Below are 22,197 nucleotides of genomic sequence, written 5' to 3'. Positions count from 1 at the left end.
CCTTGAAAGGAACCAGACTCAAAAGGGAGCCCATCCTCATTCGGGTGATAACAGATAGCAAGATTACATAATACTGTGTGTGCACAGGGTTTCCCCTAGAAAAACTGGAAAGAGTAGTGCCCCCCCAACCACAGCAAGGTGTGAGCTTGGTCCGGGGCATGCTTCCCCAGAAAATTTTGAAATATAAGGGTTTATTTTGTGGCATCTGGTGACATCTAGAGCTGATTTTTACCAGTTCAACATGTTGGGGAAAATGCTATATTTTACTTATAAATTTTACTGAATTCCCATCCTAAAAACAAAACAAAAAAATCCCCCAAAGCCAATACAATACCCACCTGCATCTCACAAGCAGTGTACTGTTCCAAAGGAGACTGCAGTTTATTTCACATCAAACCAAGTGAATGGTGATGCAACATGGCACAAGTTGTTCAAAATACTGATCATTAAATTTTGGCAATAGTGCAGCTGACTAAAGACTCTCACTGTCAGATGGTCAGCAACATGCAGCAAACTGGCTGTCTCAGTCTGACAACTATGGTCTGCCACTGTTGGAGTTGTTTTACGCAGTTTTCTTTGTGAAAAACTCCATAATTAAGCTACAACCTGTCTGTGTTTTGCTCACTCATACCAGGCTAGAAGGCTCCACCATTTTTGCATAAGTTACCTATGAATATTAATTGCACATCACTCATCCAGTCAACACGGTATACTGCACACACTCAGCCAATCAGCGTGGAATACCCTTCTCTGACATCAGCTGTGAACTTGGGTCAAGTTCAGGGCCATGGGCTTGTATGGACTGTATTGATTACCTGCTCAAAGGCTACAAAGCACATGGATGTTGATTCTAGCTTTAGACTGTAGGTAGGGATGGTGCTAGGATTTTCCATTCTGAATCCTGGGACCCACATGACTGGCCAAATTAGGGCCCCTGGCATTTTTTGTGGGTCATTCATTTGTTCATTCATAAATAAATAAAGAGAGAGAGCCATACAGTCACAGTGTGCAGTCACGATCTTGTCATTTTTTTTCCACTGATGATCCATGGATTTAAATGTTTTTTGGTCATTCTTTCCGAGTGTTTATCCTGGAACAGGATATAGAGGACTTTCACTGATGTCACAGACATTTGCTTATCACGCAGCGTCCGCCATACTGCCGGGTAAACAAAGAAACAGCTGCAACAGTTAATAATGAAAATCAAGATGACTGTGGTCAGTGCAGTCTCTCTGAAATGATTAAAAATGTATTTTATACCAGCAGGTCATGTTACATTCAAAAGCTGAAGCATGCAGGTATCACAGATCCATATAATTTACCCACAAATGTATTTATTTATTTATTCATTCATTCTGCACACTTTCTCTCTCTCTCTCTCTCTCTCTCATTGTGCGCATGCGTGAGTGAGTGGGTGGAGCTGCGGAGCGTGTGTGTGTGAGTGAGTGGTTTGGGTGCTTCGCACCCTTTCTCTCTATTTTCTAACTTTTTCTTGGTATTTTTTCTTTTCTTATGGTTGTTTTGTAGATTGTGGCTAGTGTAGAGTTTGTTTTTTTGAGTTTAGTTTTTCCTCCCAAGCTTGAGCGTCTGCTCCCCTGTGTCGGGAGCATGACGGCTTCAGGCGCGGAGAGGTTTGAAACTTTAACGCGGCAGCATGGAATTAGGATCATTTCCTCTGATAGTGTAGAGGATTGCAGTTTGGCAATCGGGAAAATCATTGGGCATGAAAATACAGTGTCTGCCGCACGCATGAATAAAGCGGTTGTTGTGTTTCTTGCAAAGACTGAATTTGTAAATATTTTGGTTGAAAGAGGCATTGGAGTAAACGGTGAATTTATTCCTGTGACTCCGTTGGCAACACCTTCGAAGAAGGTTATTATTTCCAACGTTCCGCCTTTTATAAAAGACGAAGTGTTGCTTGAATCATTATCTAGGTATGGCAAAGTTGTTTCATCAGTGAAAAAGACTGGAATAGCTAGCAAATCGCCACTCTTAAAACATGTCGTGTCCTTTCGGCGCTTTGTGTTTATGATTGTTGAGGGGAACCGTGACTTGGATCTGGCCATCAATATAAAAGTGGATGGTGTCAATTATGGTGTATATGCAACTACCCATATTATGAGATGTTTTGGCTGTGGGGAAACTGGGCATATGGTACGTTCTTGTCCTAAAAAGCGACCAGAAAGTAACAATGATGCTGGACAGGTCTCTCAGAGTGGCTTGCAAACTGAAGGAGGTGGTGAGGGGGCAGAAAATCCACTCGCACCTCAAGTGCAAACTGAAAGAGGTGGTGAGGGGGCAGAAAATCCACCCGTGCCACAAGTGCAAACTGAAGCTGAAACAGCCGATGTCGCACCCATTGATCCGGTAGTTTCAGCTGAATCAGTGAGTGAGCAAGTCAAATTTGATGCAGAAATGAGTGAGGCTAATTCACAAGAGAGTGAAGTTCTTACCCCAGTTGTGGCAGAAGATGGGTCACTCACCTTTAACGATGAGGAGTTTAAAGTTCCCAATAAAAGGAAGGGGAAGGCGCGGCCCCGACGTCAGGCAAAGAAAAATAGTTTAATTGAACTACAGTCCACTACTACTGATGTTGAAAGTGAGGGCGAGGTGTCTGACTGTAGTGTGCACTGCACCTTACGCCAAAGTGGTTATCCAAGTCGTTCCTATGATTTAAACGAAATCAAAATGTTTCTTGCGAAGACGAAGTTTATACGACATGTTCAAATCGATGAGTTTTTCCCTGACGTTGAGCAATTTATGCAGAAAGTGAAAACCTACAAGGCAGATGGAGTTTTTGAAAACACTGAGGTCTATCGTTTAAAGAAAATTCTAACTAAGCTAAGAGCTTTGTTAGATCTTAATGATTAAAAACAGTCAAAATTTGCCTCAGCTAACTTACATAATGTTCAAGTTTTTCTTATTTTTCCAGCTCATGAGTGAGTTGCATATTGCCTCACTTAATTTAAATGGTGCAAGGGACCGTGCTAAAAGAGCACCTTTTTTTAAATTATTTAAACAATAGAAGATTGATGTGGGTTTTGCACAAGAAACCCACACTGATATAGGAAACAGTCTAGACTGGGAAAGAGAGTTTGAAGGTCTTCCCATTTTAAGTCACAATAACTCCACTAGCGGAGGTGTTGCTATTCTTTTTTCAAAAAATTTTATGCCTACTACTTATCAGGTTGAGGAAGTAGTCTGTGGAAGACTTCTAAAAGTAAAAGCCCAGGTAGAGAAAAAATGTTTTGTTTTTATATGTGTTTATGCTCCAACCAGGGCCATAGATAGAATGATTTTTTTGCAGACTCTAGAAGGCACCCTTAGAAATTGCGATTCTGATGATGTTTTAGTGTTGGGTGGGGATTTTAATTGCACTGCCAGTGGCCTGGACAGAAACCATGTTGAACCGCATATGCCATCTCAAAAAAGACTTGCTGAGCTGATTAGCTCACATGATTTAGTTGACATATGGCGTAACTTTCATCATATGCAAAAACAGTATACATGGGTACATTCTTATGGCAACAGAATATCTTTGGTAAGATTAGACAGATTTTATGGTTTTAAACATCAACTGAGCTTTTATAGAGGTTGTTTTATTTTTCCAGTTGGGTTTTCAAATCATTCTATGGTTCTTAGCAAATTATTTATTAATAACATTAAGCCTAAGAGTGCTTACTGGCATTTTAATTCTAGCCTTTTAAATGATGCCCATTTTAGAGAGGTTTTTACATTTTTTTGGAATGATTTTAGTCCTCTGAAGTCTTCTTTTCAGTCTGTTCAGCAGTGGTGGGATATGGTCAAAACCAAAATAAAACAACTATGTCAACAGTATACTTCCAATGTGACCAGAGACATAGTTCAAATCAAAATCAAATCAAGTTTATTTGTACAGCGCTTTTAACAATAAACATTATCGCAAAGCAGCTTTACAGAATTTGAACGACTTAAAACATGAGCTAATTTTATCCCTAATCTATCCCCAATGAGCAAGCCTGTGGCGACGGTGGCAAGGAAAAACTCCCTCAGACGACATGAGGAAGAAACCTCGAGAGGAACCAGACTCAAAAGGGAGCCCATCCTCATTTGGGCAACAACAGATAGCCTGACTATAATATTAACAGTTTTAACAGGTATAACCCTCAACTGTCCTCATGGGGCCGTCCTTCACAGGAGTGGGGCGATAAAACTCCGACCAGACACAGGGCACCAGGATGGATCAAGCAGGTCCGAGGGGCAGAAGAGGCCAGCATCTCAATCCCAGGATCAACATGTAACTCAGCGGGACAGATGGGGGGGGGGGGGAGAGAGAGAGAGAAAGAAAACACGTTGTTAGGTATGCCCTAAAAATGACAAGTATTAAATCTGTGTGGTAGGCTCGCAGAGACGAGAGTCTTTACATCAGGCATGATGCACAATGGCATGTTAATATGGTAAAAAATATATCATGACCTGCTCTGGCTGGATGCTTGATTGGGTGATGGGAGCACACTCCTCAGCAATGATGAGATGCAGATGGGACCCTTAGGCCTGGCCAAGACAATTCAGTTACATTTCACCGGGTCTGGGACATGCGACAGAATGTCTGACGGCCGATTCCCTGCAGGCTACGATAGCCAGTCGAGGTCCCCACCGTCTCCACCAAAAGATTTCCTGTTGACTCCATGTAACTCAGAGGGACAGATTTGGGGTGGGGGGGGGGAGAGAAAGAAAACACAGGTGGTTAGGTATGCCCAATGTCACCTGAATAAGTAGGAACAGTATACATATTGCACCGAGTACAAGCAGGGACTCCGGCAACTAACTATGACAGCATAACTAAAAGGAGAGAGCCAGAAGGTAACACAGGCATGAGGGAGCCCCGGGACATAAAGCAGCCAGCCACTGCACCGTCAACAAACTCGAGTGAGCAAGCGAGTGGGGACTGACAGCATCCATACATCCCAGTTTACCAAAACACTCTATGTCTGAGGACCCTCCAGATCTACTCCTTTACCTCATAAACACCATTAACAAAAGGCTTGACTAAACAGATATGTTTTCAGCCTAGACTTAAATGCTGAGACTGTGTCTGATTCCCGAACATTACTTGGAAGGCTGTTCCATAACAGTGGGGCTTTGTAAGAAAAGGCTCTGCCCCCTGATGTAGCCTTCACTATACGAGGTACCAGCAGATAGCCTGCACCTTTTGATCTAAGTAGGCGTGGCGGGTCATAGAGGAGCAGAAGTTCACTCAGGTACTGTGGTGCGAGACCATTTAGTGCTTTAAAGGTCAATAGTAGTATTTTATAATCAATACGAAATTTGATTGGGAGCCAATGCAGTGTGGATAAGACAGTTCAAAATATTAAACTCTTGGAAAAGGATATAATGGAGCTCCAAGATTTAGTAAGCCAATCAAGCGACCAGGATATTATAACAAAGTTGAATTTGAAAAAAAAAATAATGGCGGACTTACTAGATATCCCTGCTCAAGGTGCTTTGGTCAGATCACGTTTTCAAAATGCCGAACAGATGGATGCCTCGTCTAAGTTCTTTTTCAGTCTAGAGCGGAAGAATGGCCAAAAACGGCTGCTGCATTCCTTAAAATCAGAGAACGGAGCACTCTTGACTAATAAAAGAGAAATTCGAAAGCGAGCAGTCAATTTTTATAAAGAACTTTTTAGGAGTGAACTACCCAGTGAGCAGGTTTTTATTCATGACTTTCTTGAGAATTTCCCACAAGTGTCTAGTGAAGCCAATGTGAACCTCTGTAAGGCTTTGACCTTAGAGGAACTGCAGGAGGCTCTCCGAAGTATGGAGAGTGGCAAGACACCAGGCATAGATGGGTTGCCCATTGAATTCTACAAGTGTTTCTGGCCAGTCATTGGTGCAGATTTGCTGCTTGTATTGAACGATAGCTTGACTAGGGGGAAGTTGCCTCTAAGCTGTCGACGGGCAGTGATTACCTTGTTGCCAAAGAAAGGGGATCTCAGCGATATAAGATCATGGAGACCTGTCTCAGTCCTCTGTGCAGAGTATCGTCTGCTATCTAAATTGTTGGCCGGTAGACTGTCTAAGGTTTTGGGGGAGGTAATTCATCCTGACCAAACCTACTGTGTGCCAGGGAGGGTGATACATGACAATATTGCTTTTATAAGAGATATTTTAGAAATTGGGAATAACCAAAAGTTGGATTTTGGCCTTATATTAGTTGACCAAGAAAAGGCATTTGATCGCATTGAGCATAATTATTTAATTTGTGTTTTAGAAGCCTTTGGTTTTAGCCCTGGTTTTATTTACAAAATTAGAGCTTTGTACAGTGACATTGAAAGTATACTGAAAATAAATGGTGACTTGTGCGTTCCTTTTAAAGTAGGTAGGGGTATTAGACAAGGTTGTCCCTTGTCAGGTATGCTTTACTCCTTGGCCATTGAACCGCTTCTGATCAAATTAAGGAGTAGTATCAATGGGCTTAAGTTTCCTAATTATGATTACAGTTTTAAGTTATCTGCTTATGCAGATGATGTGGCCATACTTATAAGTAGCCAGGGGGAAGTTAATACCATGTTGCAAATTTTTAATAATTTTCAAGTATGTTCCTCTGCTAAGGTAAACTGGGGAAAAAGTGAAGCTCTGCAAATTGGCAAGTGGCCTAATGGTGCACCATCTCTTCCTGGCGGGTTATTATGGACAAAAGATGGTTTTAAGTACCTGGGTGTGTATTTGGGGAATGGTTCTTTTATGCAAAAAAATTTTGATGGAATTGTCGAAAAGGTTAAAGGCCGCCTTGAAAAATGGAATTTTTTGGTGAAAAATATGTCCTACAGAGGGCGCGTACTTGTCATCAATAACCTGGTTGCTTCCTCCCTCTGGCATCACCTTGCGTGTGTTGACCCTCCTGTCCAGTTTTTATCAAAGATCCAGTCCATCTTATTAAATTTTTTTTGGGATAAGTTACATTGGGTTCCACAAAGTGTTTTATACCTTCCAAAAGAGGAAGGGGGACATGGTCTGATACATCTACCAAGTCGGATGGCAGCCTTTCGCCTACGCTTTTTGCAGAGGTTTTTAAATGGGACGGTAAATACCAGCTGGAAAGCAGCAGCATCCATCATCCTTCAGTCTTTTGAGGGGCTGGGTTTGGATAAGACTTTGTTCTGGATGAATCCTAAGTTAATGAACCTAAAAAACTTGCCTGTGTTTTATCGGAACCTTTTTAAGGTGTGGTCCTTATTTACAGTGATCAAGGATCAAAGCAACTGCTCTCTACACTGGACACTTCTGGAACCTTTGGTATATGGATCTAGGATGGAGCTGTCTTCAGAAGGATGTCCCATCCGTAGGGAGATGCTCCTCAAGGCCAAGGTGACCACTCTTGGGGATTTAATCAGAGTTGCTGGACCCACTCTTTCCAATGCTGGGATGCTAGCTGCGCATTTAGGAGTGAAATCAGTTCGTCTCACTAACCAAGCTCTGGTGAAATGGAAATCTTTGCTGTCGGAGAATATAACAGAAATGTTGGCTGATTACAGTATGGGGGTCGTGGTTCCAAGTAAAGATGACCAATTCCCTAATTGTTGTATTTCTGTAAGTGGGTATGAATGTCCGGATGTGTGTTATAAACCTGTGCTTTTTTTGGGACAAGGTTACCTTCTTCCAAGATGGTGTACAGGCTGTGTGTTTTAGCTTTGAATGTAAAGTCTCTTCAAACAAGGGTCGACACACCTTGGCGCAGTGTTCTTCAGGTTGAAGACAAGGTCAAACCAAATTGGAGGGCGTTATACAAGTCACCATTAATTAAAAAGTGTGGGGACTTGCAGTGGCGTATATTGCATGGTGCAATAGCAGTCAATGCTTTTATTTCAGTTTTAAACCCTAATGTCAGTCATGATTGTCCATTCTATGCAATGAGGGAAACTGTTTTTCATGCATTCATGCAGTGTGGGAGGCTGGGTGTTTTATTCTCAATTTTAAAGACTTTGTTTGCTGCTTTTAATGAAGATTTTTCAATGACTACTTTTATTTTTGGTTTTAAATATCTTAAGAAGCATCGTCAGAAGTGTCAAGTACTGAATTTTCTAATTGGGCAGGCTAAGTTAGCCATATATGTCAGCAGAAGGAACAAGGTCGAATTGAGTCTGGATGATGATTTGGTTTTGAGATTTGCAATTCTCGTGAAGTCCAGGATTTTAATTGATTTTCATTTTTATAGGGAGATGAAAGATCTTACTTCCTTTGAAAATGTATGGTGTCAGAACAGTGCCTTGTGTAAAATAAATGGGCAAGTTCTTTTATTTAGGGATATTTTTGAGGGACCAGTACGTCCCACTTGAGCGTAACTACCTCATCTGATTAAGTTATTTTAATTTTTTTAAAAAAAGTGGGGGTGTAAAGACATCTGTTTTTGATTGAGATTTTGTAATAAAGAGCTTTTTAAAAGTCAAAGTCTCTCTCTCTCTCTCTCTCTGTGTCATGGGCGATTGCTCTAAGACAACGAGGGAGGCTCAGCCTCCTCTAAAAATGACGAACATCGTGTAGGATGAATTGCGCTAGGCTTATGTTATAGCCGACCTTATAAACATTGCTATTTCAGATCCAGAATCATAGAAATATATGCGCTCAACCCAACTACAGTGCGAAATCATTCCGTTATAACTTTCCCCAGTTCGCCCAATGTGCGCGTGAGCTTTTCCCCCTCATGACAGCGTGATGCAGCCCAGCCTCAGTGGACTTCAATGGCATTTGGGAGCTATGCGCTTTTCAATCTCAAAATGCAAGACGGTTATTGGACAAATACTGCGAAAACGCCCACCCACGGACTCTTACGGACTCCCAGCCTCAGTGGACTTCAATGGCATTTGGGAGCTATGCGCTTTTCAATCTCAAAATGCAAGACGGTTATTGGACAAATACTGTGAAAACGCCCACCCACGGACTCTCACGGACTCCCAGCCTCAGTGGACTTCAATGGCATTTGGGAGCTATGCGCTTTTCAATATCAAAATGCAAGACGGTTATTGGACAAATACTGCGAAAATGCCCGCCCCACGGACTCCCAGCCTCACAGTGGGAGGGACATGGCAGTTTCCGTCAGGAGACTGGTGATTGGTGAAAGCGGCCGGATATTTTCTTTGATTGACAGCTCGTTTCAAATATAGACAGGCAGCGGTGAATTTCAGTTCAGTCCCATGCGGATTCGCAAGTGCTGTGGTGTATTGTAAGAGATCAGCTTACATTTCGATTTCATTCATTACATACGGTTTCTACCAGCTTTTTTAGTTTGTATATATTTTCATTGTAAATAAAGTGTAAATATACAGTGGGGCAAAAAAGTATTTAGTCAGCCACCAATTGTGCAAGTTCTCCCTCTTAAAAAGATGAGAGAGGCCTGTAATTTTCATCATAGGTACACTTCAACTATGAGAGACAGAATGGGGGAAAGAATTCAGGAAATCACATTGTAGGATTTTTAATGAATTAATTGGTAAATTCCTCGGTAAAATAAGTATTTGGTCACCTACAAACAAGCAAGATTTCTGGCTCTCAAAGACCTGTAACAACTTCTTTAAGAGGCTCCTCTGTCCTCCACTTGTTACCTGTATTAATGGCACCTGTTTGAACCCGTTATCAGTATAAAAGACACCTGTCCACAACCTCAAACAGTCGCACTCCAAACTCCACTATGGCCAAGACCAAAGAGCTGTCAAAGGACACCAGAAACAAAATTGTAGACCTGCACCAGTCTGGGAAGACTGAATCTGTAATAGGTAAGCAGCTTGGTGTGAAGAAATCAACTGTGTGAGCAATTATTAGAAAATGGAAGACATACAAGACCACTGATAATCTCCCTCGAACTGGGGCTCCATGCAAGATCTCACCCTGCGGGGTCAAAATGATCACAAGAACGGTGAGCAAAAATCCCAGAACCACACGGGAGGACCTAGTGAATGACCTGCAGAGAGCTGGGACCAAAGTAACAAAGGCTACCATCAGTAACACACTACACCGCCAGGGACTCAAATCCTTCAGTGCCCCCTGCATAAGCCAGTACATGTCCAAGCCCATCTGAAGTTTGCTCGAGAGTATTTGGATGATCCAGAAGAGGACTGGGAGAATGTCATATGGTCAGATGAAACCAAAATAGAACTCTTTGGTAAAAACTCAACTTGTTGTATTTGGAGGAGAAAGAATGCTGAGTTGCATCCAAAGAACACCATACCTACTGTGAAGCATGGGGGTGGAAACATCATACTTTGGGGCTGTTTTTCTGCAAAGGGACCAGGACGACTGATCCGTGTAAAGGAAAGAATGAATGGGGCCATGTATCATGAGATTTTGAGTGAAAACCTCCTTCCATCAGCAAGGGCATTGAAGATGAAATGTGGCTGGGTCTTTCAGCACGACGGTGATCCCAAACACACTGCCCGGGCAATGAAGGAATGGCTTGATAAGAAGCATTTCAAGGTCCTAGAGTGGCCTATCCAGTCTCCAGATCTCAACCCCATAGAAAATCTTTGGAGGGAGTTGAAAGTCCATGCTGCCCAGCGACAGCCCCAAAACATCACTGCTCTAGAGGAGATCTGCATGGAGGAATGGGCCAAAATACCAGCAACAGTGTGTGAAAACCTTGTGAAGACTTACAGAAAACGTTTGACCTCTGTCATTGCCAAAAAAGGGTATATAACAAAGCATTGAGATGAACTTTTGTTATTGACCAAATACTTATTTTCCACCATAATTTGCAAATAAATTCTTTAAAAATCAGACAATGTGATTTTCTGGATTTTTTTTCTCATTTTGTCTCTCATAGTTGAGGTATACCTATGATGAAAATTACAGGCCTCTCTCATCTTTTTAAGTGCGAGAACTTGCACAATTGGTGATTGGCTAAATACTTTTTTGCCCCACTGTAGTGTTGTCAAGTTTGCTATCTTAGTTCCAGAAATTCCGTTTATTTGAGTGACTGAACTTGAACTTGAGGGGGCTAGTCAGCTAGCAAGAAAGCTGCGCACGGATGCTAAGCATTGCTGATTTAATTTTGGCAAAGCCATTTGCCAGTCTTCCTTTCGAGGAAAAAATTAAACTTAAAGAGCAGGGTAGACCAACGCCTCAAATTGACTTGGTGAAAAAGGTAGGGAATAATACTCATTCCTTTCAGCTCTCCTGGTACGAGAAAGTGAATTGGCTAACAGCAAGTGACCCACATCAACAACAGTAAATAGGCTACTTTAGTAATATGTCATGGATGGACCAAGAATATAGAATCTATTTAAAATGTTTATGCTGAGTATATTATATTGGAATATATATTTTTCTGGATATGAATTAAACACAGCTACAATTTGGAAAACATTTTTAAACAAAAACACAGCCGAGAACATTTCACACTACAGACCTGGATTAAAAGTGAAGGGTTATCAAAATTGTCAAAACATTTCTCAGTCAAAATAAGTAAAATATAGGGAAAGTGTCATTGTATGAAATGTGTGGCACCCAGCTCTATGTTTGGCTCCCCAAGGTCAGTGCTTGTGCCTATTCCAGAACACTCTGCTGTTACTGCTGAGGTTCCTGACAAAGAGCTGCTTTCAAAAATGATCAATTTTTAAACAACATACCACAATTTTAAAATATAAAATGTTAAAATATACCCCCCCAACACCACCATCATGTATATTGGACAGTAGGCTAATGGGCCAAAAGAACCTGTTATTTCACAGTTTGTGACCCTGCCAACAATCAGCCAGATCACAGGCAAGAGTATGGGCAAAATTGATGTGTTTTTTCTTTTTTCTTTTAAAATCTGGAAATACCATAACCGACCAGCCTCCCCTCTTTGAAAGACTACCAGCCGCCACTGGTGTGTGTGTGTGTGTGTGTGCGCAGAGGAGTATGGTCTTGAATGGTCTTGAATCTCCTCCATTTGTACACAATCTGTCCGACTGTGAAATGGTGGAGTCCAGACTCTTTAGAGATTGTTTTGTAACCTTTTCCAGCCTGATGAGCATCAACAACGCTTTTTCTGAGGTCCTCAGAAATCTCCTTTGTTCATGCCATGATACATTTCCACAAACATGTGTTGTGAAGCTCAGACTTTGATAGATCCCTGTTCTTTAAATAAAACAGGGTGCCCACTCACACCTGATTGTCATCCCATTGATGGAAAACACCTGACTCTAATTTCACCTTCAAATTAACTGCTAATCCTAGAGGTTCACATACTTTTGCCACTCACAGATCATTTTCCTCAATAAATAAATGACCAAGTATAATATTTTTGTCTCATTTGTTTAACTGGGTTCTCTTTATCTACTTTTAGGACTTGTGTGAAATCTGATGTTGTTTTAGGTCATATTTATGCAGAAATATAGAAAATTCTAAAGGGTTCACAAACTTTCAAGCACCACTGTATGTTAGACAAAAATAAAAATAAAAGGCTTGTTCTTAAATTTACCCACAAATGTATTTATTCCACTTGAAGTGTTCGGCAAACCAGCTACCAAATTTGGAACACCATGACATCCTGAACTATTTAGTATTTGGATTTCTAAATACACTGAAGATGCTAAAAGCAGACAAAAGTACAAATGCCTACCAATATTTTGAGGCAGGTTTCATGCCAGAATGTTATGGGATATGAATGTTATGTTATACTGATAAAGAAAAATACCTTATTATGACAAAGGTAAGTTCAAACGTGGACTTACAACAGTAATAAACAAGCCAGCGCCTATAGCTTGCATATTTTATGGTGTTTAGCCTCATCTACATTATCAGTACATAAACATGCTGTTAGTCAAGCCAAGCATTAGGTCTAATAAAATCCAGCCACTGGGGGGTGCATAAGTGTACTCTTGGCGCTGGTCCCAAGCCTGGATAAATGGAGAGGGTTGTGTCAGGAAGGGCGTCCGGCATAAAACTGTGCCAAATCTAATATGCACATTGAAAAGAGAAATACCATACCGGATCGGTCTGGGCCCTGGTTAACAACAGCCGCCTCCGGTACTGTTGGACAACAGGGTGCCGTTGGAAATCATGCTACTGTTGTGCCAAAACGGAGAAGGAGAAAGAGAGGGGGAAGGCGTGTTAGGAGAGAGCGTGAAAGATAGAAGGGAAGGAGCTTAGAATTGAGGGTAGGAACACTGAATGTGGGAACACTGACTGGCAGAGTGAGAGAGTTAGCAGGTATGATGGAAAGAAGGAAGTTGGACATTGTGTGTGTGCAGGAAACAAGGTGGAAGGGAAGCAAGGCCAAGAACATTGGAGGTGGATGCAAGTTGTTTTATTATGAAGTCGATGGAAAGAGAAATGGTGTTGGTATTGTTTTGAGGGGAGAGTTGGTCAACAGTGTGATTGATGTGAAGAGGGTGTCAGGTAGAGTGATAGGCATGAAGTTGGAGATTCAAGGAGTGGAAATCAATGTTGTGTGTGCGTATGCCCCACAGGTTGGATGTGAGAATGAAGAGAAAGTTTTTCTGGGAAAAGATGGATGAAGTGGTAGAAAGTACTGTATACCGAGGGAGGAGTGCATGCTGACAGGAGCAGATTTCAAAGGACATGTTGGCGAGGGAAACAGAGGAGATGAGGATGTGATGAGCAGATATGGTGTAAATGGTGGTTAATTTTTCAAAGAGGATGAATTTGGCAATACATACTTTGAGAAGAAAGAGCAGCACAGGGTGATATTTAAGAGTGGAGGAAGATCTAGGCAGGTGGACTACATACTCTGCAAAAGGGGTAACCTGAAGGAGATTGGAGACTGTAAAGTGATGGCAGGGAGAGTGTAGTTAGACAACATCGAGTGGTCGTGTGCAGGATGAGCTTGAAAGTGAAAAAGAGGAAGCATGAAATAGTGGAGCCAAAGATTAAGTGGTGGAAACTAAAAGAGGTTGAACATCAGAAGGAGTTTAGGGAAGAAATGAGGCAAGCATTGAGTGGTAATGGAAGTCTGCCAGAAGATTGGGATACTACTGCTATACTAGTAAGAGAGGCAGCAAGGAAGGTGCTAGGGTGGTCATCGGGAAGGAGGAAGGAAGACAAGGAAACATGGTGGTGGAACAAAGAAGTGCAGGAAATTATAGAAGAGAAGAGGCTAGCAGAGAGGAATTGAGACAATCAGTCAGAGAGATGAGGAAAGCAGGTGGTTATACAGAGAAATGAGACAGAAGGCAAAAACAGCGGTAGTGAAGGCAAAAGCAGATGCATACCAGGAGTTGTACAAAAGACTGGAGACCAAAGAAGGAGAGAAAGACCTGTACAGACTAGCTAGGCAGAGAAACAGGGGAGCGAGGGATGTACAGCAGGTAAGAGTGATGAAAGATGTAAATGTGCTGACAAAGAGAGTGTATTAAGAAGGTGGAAAGAGTACTTTGAGGATTTATTAAATGAGGAGAATCCAAGAGAGAAAAGGTCAGATTCGTTGGAGACAGCAAATCAGGAAGTAGAGTTGGTTAGTAAGGATGAGGTGAGGGCAGCCATGAAAAGAATGAAGACTGGGAACACAGTCGGGCCAGATGGTATCCTGATTGAGGCTTGGAGATGTTTGGGTGAGATGGCTGTGGAGTTCCTAATAAGTTTAATAAGATCTTAGAGAATGAGAAAATGCCGAATGAATGGAGAAATAGTGTGCTAGTCCCAATATACAAGAATAAGGGAGATGTACAGAGCTGCAGTAATTACAGAGGGATAAAATTGATGAGCCACACCATGAAGTTATGGGAAAGGGTATTGGAGGCGAGATTGAGAAGAGAGGTAGCAATCTGAACAGCAGTACGGGTTTATGCCAAGGAAGAGCATGTCGGATGCAATTTTTGCTTTAAGAATGTTAATGGAGAAGTACAGGGAAGGCCAGAGAAAGCTACATTGTATGTTTGTAGACCTGGAGAAGGCATACGACAGAGTGCCGAGAGATGAGTTATGGTATTGTATGAGAAAGTGTGGAGTGAATGAGAAGTATATTAGAGTGGTGCAAGACATGTATGAGAACAGTGAAACAGCAGTGAGGTGTGCAGTTGGAACGACTGAATGGTTCAAGGTGAAGGTGGGACTTCATTAAGGATCTGCTTTGAGTCCTTTCTTGTTTGCCATAGTGATGGATAGCTTGACAGACGAAGTAAGGCAAGAGTCACCATGGAACATGATGTTTGCGGATGATATTGTGATATGTGGCGAAAGTAGAAAGGAGGTTGAGCTGGGTCTGAAGAGATGGCGGTATGCATCAGAGCAAAGAGAAATGAAGGTGAACAGTAGCTAAACTGAATACATGTGTATCAATGAGAATGGGGATGAGAGTATACTGAAGATGCAAGGAGTAGACGTAAAGCAAGTTGGTGAATTCAAGTACCTGGGGTCAACTGTGCAGGAAAATGGGGGCTGCAACAGTGAGGTGAAAAAGAGCGTGCAGGCAGGATGGAGCAGTTGGAGAAAGATTTCGGGAGTCATTTGTGATAGGAAAGCCTCAGCAAAAGTGAAAGGTAAGATGTATAAGACAGTAGTGAGACCAGCTGTGATGGATGGATTGGAGACAGTACCCTTAAAGAGACAGGAGGCAAAGTTGGAGGTGGCGGAGTTGAGGATGTTAAGGTTTGCAATGGGAGTGACAGGATAAGGAACGAGCACATCAGAGGGACAGCACATGTGGAGAGCTTGGGAATTAAGCTAAGAGAGATGAGACTGAGATGGTATGGGCACATCCTGAGAAGAGATGCAGATGTTGGAAGGAGAATGTTGAGGATGGAGCTGCCAGGCACACGAAAACAAGGAAGGCCAAAGAGGAGATACATGGATGTGGTGAGAGATGACATAAGAGTGGCAGGTGTGGAAGAGAAGGACGCAGAGGAGGGAGCAATGGAGACGAAAGATCTGCTGTGGCGACCCCTAACTGGAAGCAGCCAAAAGAAGAAGCAGCCTCGTCTACATTATCAGTACATAACAAACATGCTGTTAGTCAAGCATTAGGTCTAATAAAAATATATTGCGTCCAAAGCCCACATCCAGATATCCGCATTTTCCATGACTTCACATAAAAGCGACCATAATGCTGTCATCTTTTCATTCTCTTCACTTTTGCTTTGTTTGTTAAACAACATAATCTAACAGATTTGCCAAGAAGGCAATTGGGAAAAATTCAAGTCGGAGCCCTGCGTCCTGGGACGCATTAAAATTATGAATGTGTTCTGAGCAAATTCTGAACATTTTTTGGCATTTTTGTGCATAAAAATGCATGATTGCCACGTTAACGTGATCCCTGGTAGGCCTAAATTGTAAGTATAATGGGTAGCGGCATGTCACTAAGTGTATCAGTCAATAAATGAAGCATAGCGGGGCCCCGACGCTATGATGCTTTAGGGGAAACCCTGATGTAAAATGGTAGTAAAGACTTTTTTGTCGGTAAATCATGCAGTATTCTGTCTGGAATAATGCATACCTGTCTCATTGAGCCACTAGACGTGAGCAGCGCATCGATCATCCAAAGAGGAACCAACAGAGTTGAAGAGAGCGTGAACCACCAACCAATAGCATAGCCCCACCAGGGGTATTCAAGAACATTGTTAAACTTCAGAGGAGTGAATTTGATCAGAGAGAAGATAAATGTACCCTAAAGGGAAAAAGATACATGTTTAAAAAAAAAGACCTAAAAAAAAAGAAAAAAAAAGGCTTTTGAAAAAGTTCCTTAAGTTCAGTTAAGAGTTCCAAAACAGGTTGTATTTGGAAACCTTTCTTGGAGAGAAACTTTGTAGGGATCTACCTTGCACCTTTAGGAGTTTCAGGACAATCCAAAGACTAAGATTGCATAGGTCACTCCGTCAATTTGTACAATTTTATTATCTTTACAAACACTACTGAACACAAATGCAATCTTTTAAAAAATAAAGGCAAAACAATATTATGCAATAACCGCTATGAATTGTTTAATAAAACTAACAGAGCATGTAGTTTACTAGTGTGAGTATGTCTAGCTGCACTAACAGGTCTTGTAACTTTCAGACTATCTTAAGTGATTATCAGAATTACAAACAATACATATTCACTAGCAGATGTATTGAGTCAGTTTTGTTAAAGTAATCAAAAAGAAAGAACTCATATTCTGTTATGAGATACTCACTGTGCAGCATAGAGGGGTGAGGTACTTCCAACAATACTTTATTAAGAACACTGGCTTATGTCCAGTCATGCTCTCAATATTATCACAAAGACGATCAGCACCTATGAGAAATTAATAGTACTTTCAAAACTTATTTAACATGTCCTTCACAACTACAGCAATCAAACAGACTTCATATACCCTACCATACTGTAGGTCCCTGGTTCTCAGATGCCCCTTTTCCACCAAAGCAGTTCCAGGGCTGGTTCGGGGCCAGTGCTTAGTTTGGAACTGGGTTTTCTGTTTCCACTGACAAAGAACTGGCTCTGGGGCCAGGAAAACCGGTTCCAGGCTAGCACCAGCTCTTTGCTGGGCCAGAGGAAAGAACCGCTTACGTCAGCGGGGGAGGTGTTAAGACCAACAACAATCGCAAGACCGCAAAAGTTCGCCATTTTTAAGTGCCGAGAAGCAGCAGCTGTACAAACGCAAAGTCATCCGTTGTTGCTGCTTCTTCTTCTCCGTGGTGTTGTTGCTTCGACATTCGCGCCAAGGTTTATGCAAACAGTGATGTAACTGATGTATACAGCGACATAACTGACATATACAGCAACGTAACTGACGTGGCTCTCCTTAGCACCATCAGCTATGGAAAAGCAAACTGGTTCTCAGCTGGCTCGCAAGTTGAACGAGTTGTGAACCAGCACCAGCATTGGCCCCGAACCAGCCCTGGAACTGATTTGGTGGAAAAGGGGTATGGTCGAGTTGTAAAATCAAACCAGGGGGGATGGTGAAATTTTTAGTCGCGTGTCGACCCATCGGTCGGTCCGTCGGTGGGAAACTGGTTTGCTTTTAGGAGGGTTTGCATACAACGTAGGTCTGTGGACCTTGTTCATTTACCAGACATACAGTATTTTGTGCTGATAAAGTGGTAGTACACACTGTGTACCGTTTTTATTGTTGTAAAAAACATAATACACTGGTATTTTACTGTAAAACATGCACAGTGTGGATGTCGTGTCATATTTAGTCAGTCTCCTGGCTGACATACCTACCACATTCTCCATATTAGGGTGAAATGCAGATGACAAATTTGAAGTGCAACTTCATAGTCATGGTAGGCTCCTTTTAAATCATTTGGTAAATAATTTATTAAAACCTCAGCAGGCAATGTAAATGAACAACTCAATCTTTTCATATCAAGTCAATAGAATTTTTATTCAAAGCTGAACATTGGGAACATTGAATTAAATACAGAGGTAGGTAGGTAACCAATAAGCTAAAACAAGCAACAGTAAATTGTAAATCTTCAGCTCTTCAGCTGTTGGTTCTCCTGCTTGCTCCTGCTCCTGTATTGTCTCCCACTCCAGGTCCTCCAGTTCCTGTCGCACTGTGTTGCAGTTGCTGCTGACTGTCATCTGGAATAAAGAGCAGTGGATAAGATAATTTAATTAAATATAATTATAATGTTATTTCTGTTTTATTTATTATCTGAACGAGGATTTGAGCTTTGAAAAATGACCGGATTCTTTCTGTAACGTTGATTCCCGCTGTTATCTAGGTCACGTGACACTGTAACATTGACGGTTACCAAGGAGCTGCCTTGGATCCTTTGATACTTTGCTTCGATACATACCAGCACTTTGATACATACTGGATACAAGCTAGCAAAATGAGTTAAAAGCAGGCATCTTTGGAAAGTTTCTTTGGAAAGGGGAAAAGGCCCATTGAGGAGACAGAAGAAGAGCCTATGACGAAGAAAAAGAAAGCTGCATTTTAGCAGACACTTTGTCAAGTCCTACACCAATCCTGCTCTGCCTTACATGTTGTGACCGGCTCTCTAATGAGGCAATGAAGCCTTCAAAACTGCTAGTGTCATTTATTTTAGCCTTCCTGTCTTGAATAACACTTTTTGTTGCCTGAAGAATAACAAACGAACGTCCAGGCTGATTAAATTAATGGCCTTATACAAGAAATCAAAGCTAACACGAACCTGAGTAAGCTATCGATAGCTGGCTAGACTCCAAACTAACATTCATTATGATAGCTGTGTTGTTATCCGCCACCCACAAATTAAGCTCCATATCGGTAACTTTACAGCATGATAGTGGGCTCACAGAAAGTGTGACTGATATTCGTAACTCTTGACTTACCTCCTGAAATGTTTTTTTCTTGCGATCTTAAAGCCGAACTTGCTTAGGTCTTGCTGTCCACTCCGCTTGGCCATGATGCTGCAATCCGCTGCTGTCACTGACGCCGAATGAAATAAAAAATAATGGAACCCCAACTCAATGTCACCTCCTCAAACGCTTCGCTTGCGTGCGCCCTCTCTCGCGGTAGCTTACTGTATGCTCAGTTTCAGCAAAGCTACGTGAAATGGCATTTAAATAGAAGTAATGTCCACATTTATTGATAAAATTGCTCAAGGGAAGGGAGGGGGGATGCCCATTTTAGAGGGGGGATGATTTTGACCATTTTTTATTCCAGGGGGGAAGGCATCCCCCCATCCCCCCTCAACTCGAGTACAGATTACTATTATATTGAGATAATAATAATTAAGAGATCATCAGCTTAACATTAACAGCTTAATATATTAAATGAATAGGATGTATGAATAAATCACTTGATATATACATGCACATGCACTTTTTCTGTTTCATAGACGCAGAGATGATGATGGACTGTCGCTGAGGATCATGGGAAGGCTAATGTAGCGTGGGGAATAGAGAAAATCAATAATCGTAAATTAGAGTTATTATTTCGTTTTGGTTTCCCTGTTTATTATTTGTTCTGTTTTGAGTTGGAAAAAGGAAAACAAACACCAATCCCTCATTTTTTGGTCATACAGAAAAACAGGAAAACGAAATATTGAGTGTTTTTTTTGTTTTTCAGATTAAATGGAATACTTGAATGATCGGATGATAGAAGGACCTACATGTAACACTAAAAAGTGCACAGTGCTTCATTGCAAGAGTCATTTTTTTTAATATTTATTTTTGAGCGAGTAAACCCAAGGCAAGAATCAAACCATGTTTCAGGAGTTACCGGTACAGGACATGTGCAGTAACCACCAGACTACCAAGACCCGCAGTTTCGTCTGCTCCTGCACTGAAAAAGTAACCTACCATATAGAATTTACCCAATAAATCTGAGGTAACAATTTGCATTGACTTGTTTGGGGTAGATTTAATTCCATATATTGAGTATAAAATAACTGAAATAAAAAGCTATGAAATACTTAAATTGGGTAAAATTTACCTCACATTTATGTATCTATTCTACAGCTACTTTCTCACTGAAATCGGGAAGCGCAGTACAAAAGCTTCACACATCATTTCAAGATTTTTTTTTTATGAGAGAAGCGCCATCTAATGGCAACACCGTGGAATCGAATGAATGGGCGTGTTTAGAATTAAAATAGGAGAGGGAGGGGGTCTGAGCCATTCATGGCAGCCGCCTGGCGGTCAGCTGGAAACTGCACGGCAGTCGCATGGCAGTCGCATGGCGTGCGGTTGGAACGGGAAAAATTCAATTGCTGCTACTGTACATACACACCCATGATATTTGCCATCATTAACACCTGGGGCAGCCCCGCAGCCCCACAACAAAGAGGTAAAACTTGCCAGCTCTCCAAAAACTTACAATTACCCATTCTTACATTTATAGTGTTGCAATGTGCATTAGTGCAGCTTTTTTTTTTTTTTAGTTCTGCAGAGGTACGACGGAGCCCAACATGCTGACATCAGCTAGTTCACTGATGACAGATGACACAGAAATCACCTCAGCCATATCACGCACACATCTTGTCTTTCTTTAATTCAGTGACATCAGACTCACGCTGATTTGAACATTTTAGCTTAATTTTATATTTTAGAAAAGAATGTAGGGGCAATAGTCTGGAAACAGAAATATTGTTCCATACTCTCCTTTTTCTATACTTATTCACACCTGAAAATGACCAAAATCAAACTCCATACTTTTCCATACTGTGTCGGAATGGCTGAAGTGCACTATATTGCCAAAAGTATTTGCTCACCCATCCAAATTATCGGAATCAGGTGTTCCAATCACTTCCATGGCCACAGGTGTATAAAATCAAGCACCTAGGCATGCAGACTGTTTTTACAAACATTTGTGAAAGAATGGGTCGCTCTCAGGAGCTCAGTGAATTCCAGTGTGGAACTGTGATAGGATGCCACCTGTGCAACAAATCCAGTCAAGAAATTTCCTCGCTCCTAAATATTCCACAGTCAACTGTCAGCTGTATTATAAGAAAATGGAAGTGTTTGGGAACGACAGCAACTCAGCCATGAAGTGGTAGGTCACGTAAACTGACGGTGCGGGGTCAGCGGATGCTGATGCGCATAATGCGAAGAGGTCGCCAACTTTCTGCAGAGTCAATCACTACAGACCTCCATACTTCATGTGGCCTTCAGATTAGCTCAAGAACAGTATGCAGAGAGCTTCATGGAATGGGTTTCCATGGTTGAGCAGCTGCGTCCAAGCCATACATCACCAAGTGCAATGCAAAGCGTCGGATGCAGTGGTGTAAAGCACGCCGCCACTGGACTCTAGAGCAGTGGAGACGCGTTCTCTAGAGTGACGAATCGCGCTTCTCCATCTGGCAATCTGATGGATGAGTCTGGGTTTGGCGGTTGCCAGGAGAACGGTACTTGTCTGACTGCATTGTGCCAAGTGTAAAGTTTGGTGGAGGGGGGATTATGGTGTGGGGTTGTTTTTCAGGAGCTGGGCTTGGCCCCTTAGCTCCAGTGAAAGGAACTCTGAATGCTTCAGCATACCAAGACATTTTGGACAATTCCATGCTCCCAACTTTGTGGGAACAGTTTGGAGTTGGCCCCTTCCTCTTCCAACATGACTGTGCACCAGTGCACAATGCAAGGTCCATAAAGACATGGATGACAGAGTCTGGTGTGGATGAACTTGACTGGCCTGCACAGAGTCCTGACCTCAACCTGATAGAACACCTTTGGGATGAATTAGAGTGGAGACTGAGAGCCAGGCCTTCTCGTCCAACATCAGTGTGTGACCTCACAAATGCGCTTCTGGAAGAATGGTCAAAAATTCCCATAAACACACTCCTAAACCTTGTGGACAGCCTTCCAGAAGAGTTGAAG

The 22,197-nt window shown here is 41.9% G+C and overlaps 1 protein-coding gene across 1 annotated transcript in view; it reads right to left on the bottom strand.

The window, feature by feature from the left end:
- Nucleotides 1-17,183, bottom strand: part of LOC132885203 (sodium- and chloride-dependent GABA transporter 2-like) — a 46,475-nt gene extending 29,292 nt beyond the window's left edge. Inside the window, exons 1-2 of the mRNA XM_060919598.1 lie at nt 17,087-17,183; nt 16,409-16,579 (exon numbers count right to left, since the gene is read on the bottom strand). Coding sequence (XP_060775581.1) covers nt 16,409-16,579; nt 17,087-17,155 — 240 coding nt within the window. The 5' untranslated portion in view covers nt 17,156-17,183. The remainder of the gene's footprint in view (nt 1-16,408; nt 16,580-17,086) is intronic.
- Nucleotides 17,184-22,197: the final 5,014 nt, after the last annotated feature.

Source organism: Neoarius graeffei, chromosome 4 (genome assembly GCF_027579695.1).
Source record: "Neoarius graeffei isolate fNeoGra1 chromosome 4, fNeoGra1.pri, whole genome shotgun sequence".
Classification (NCBI taxonomy): domain Eukaryota; kingdom Metazoa; phylum Chordata; class Actinopteri; order Siluriformes; family Ariidae; genus Neoarius; species Neoarius graeffei.
The sequence above is the reverse complement of the archived record's forward strand: the minus strand, read 5'-3'. Positions and strand labels throughout refer to the sequence as shown.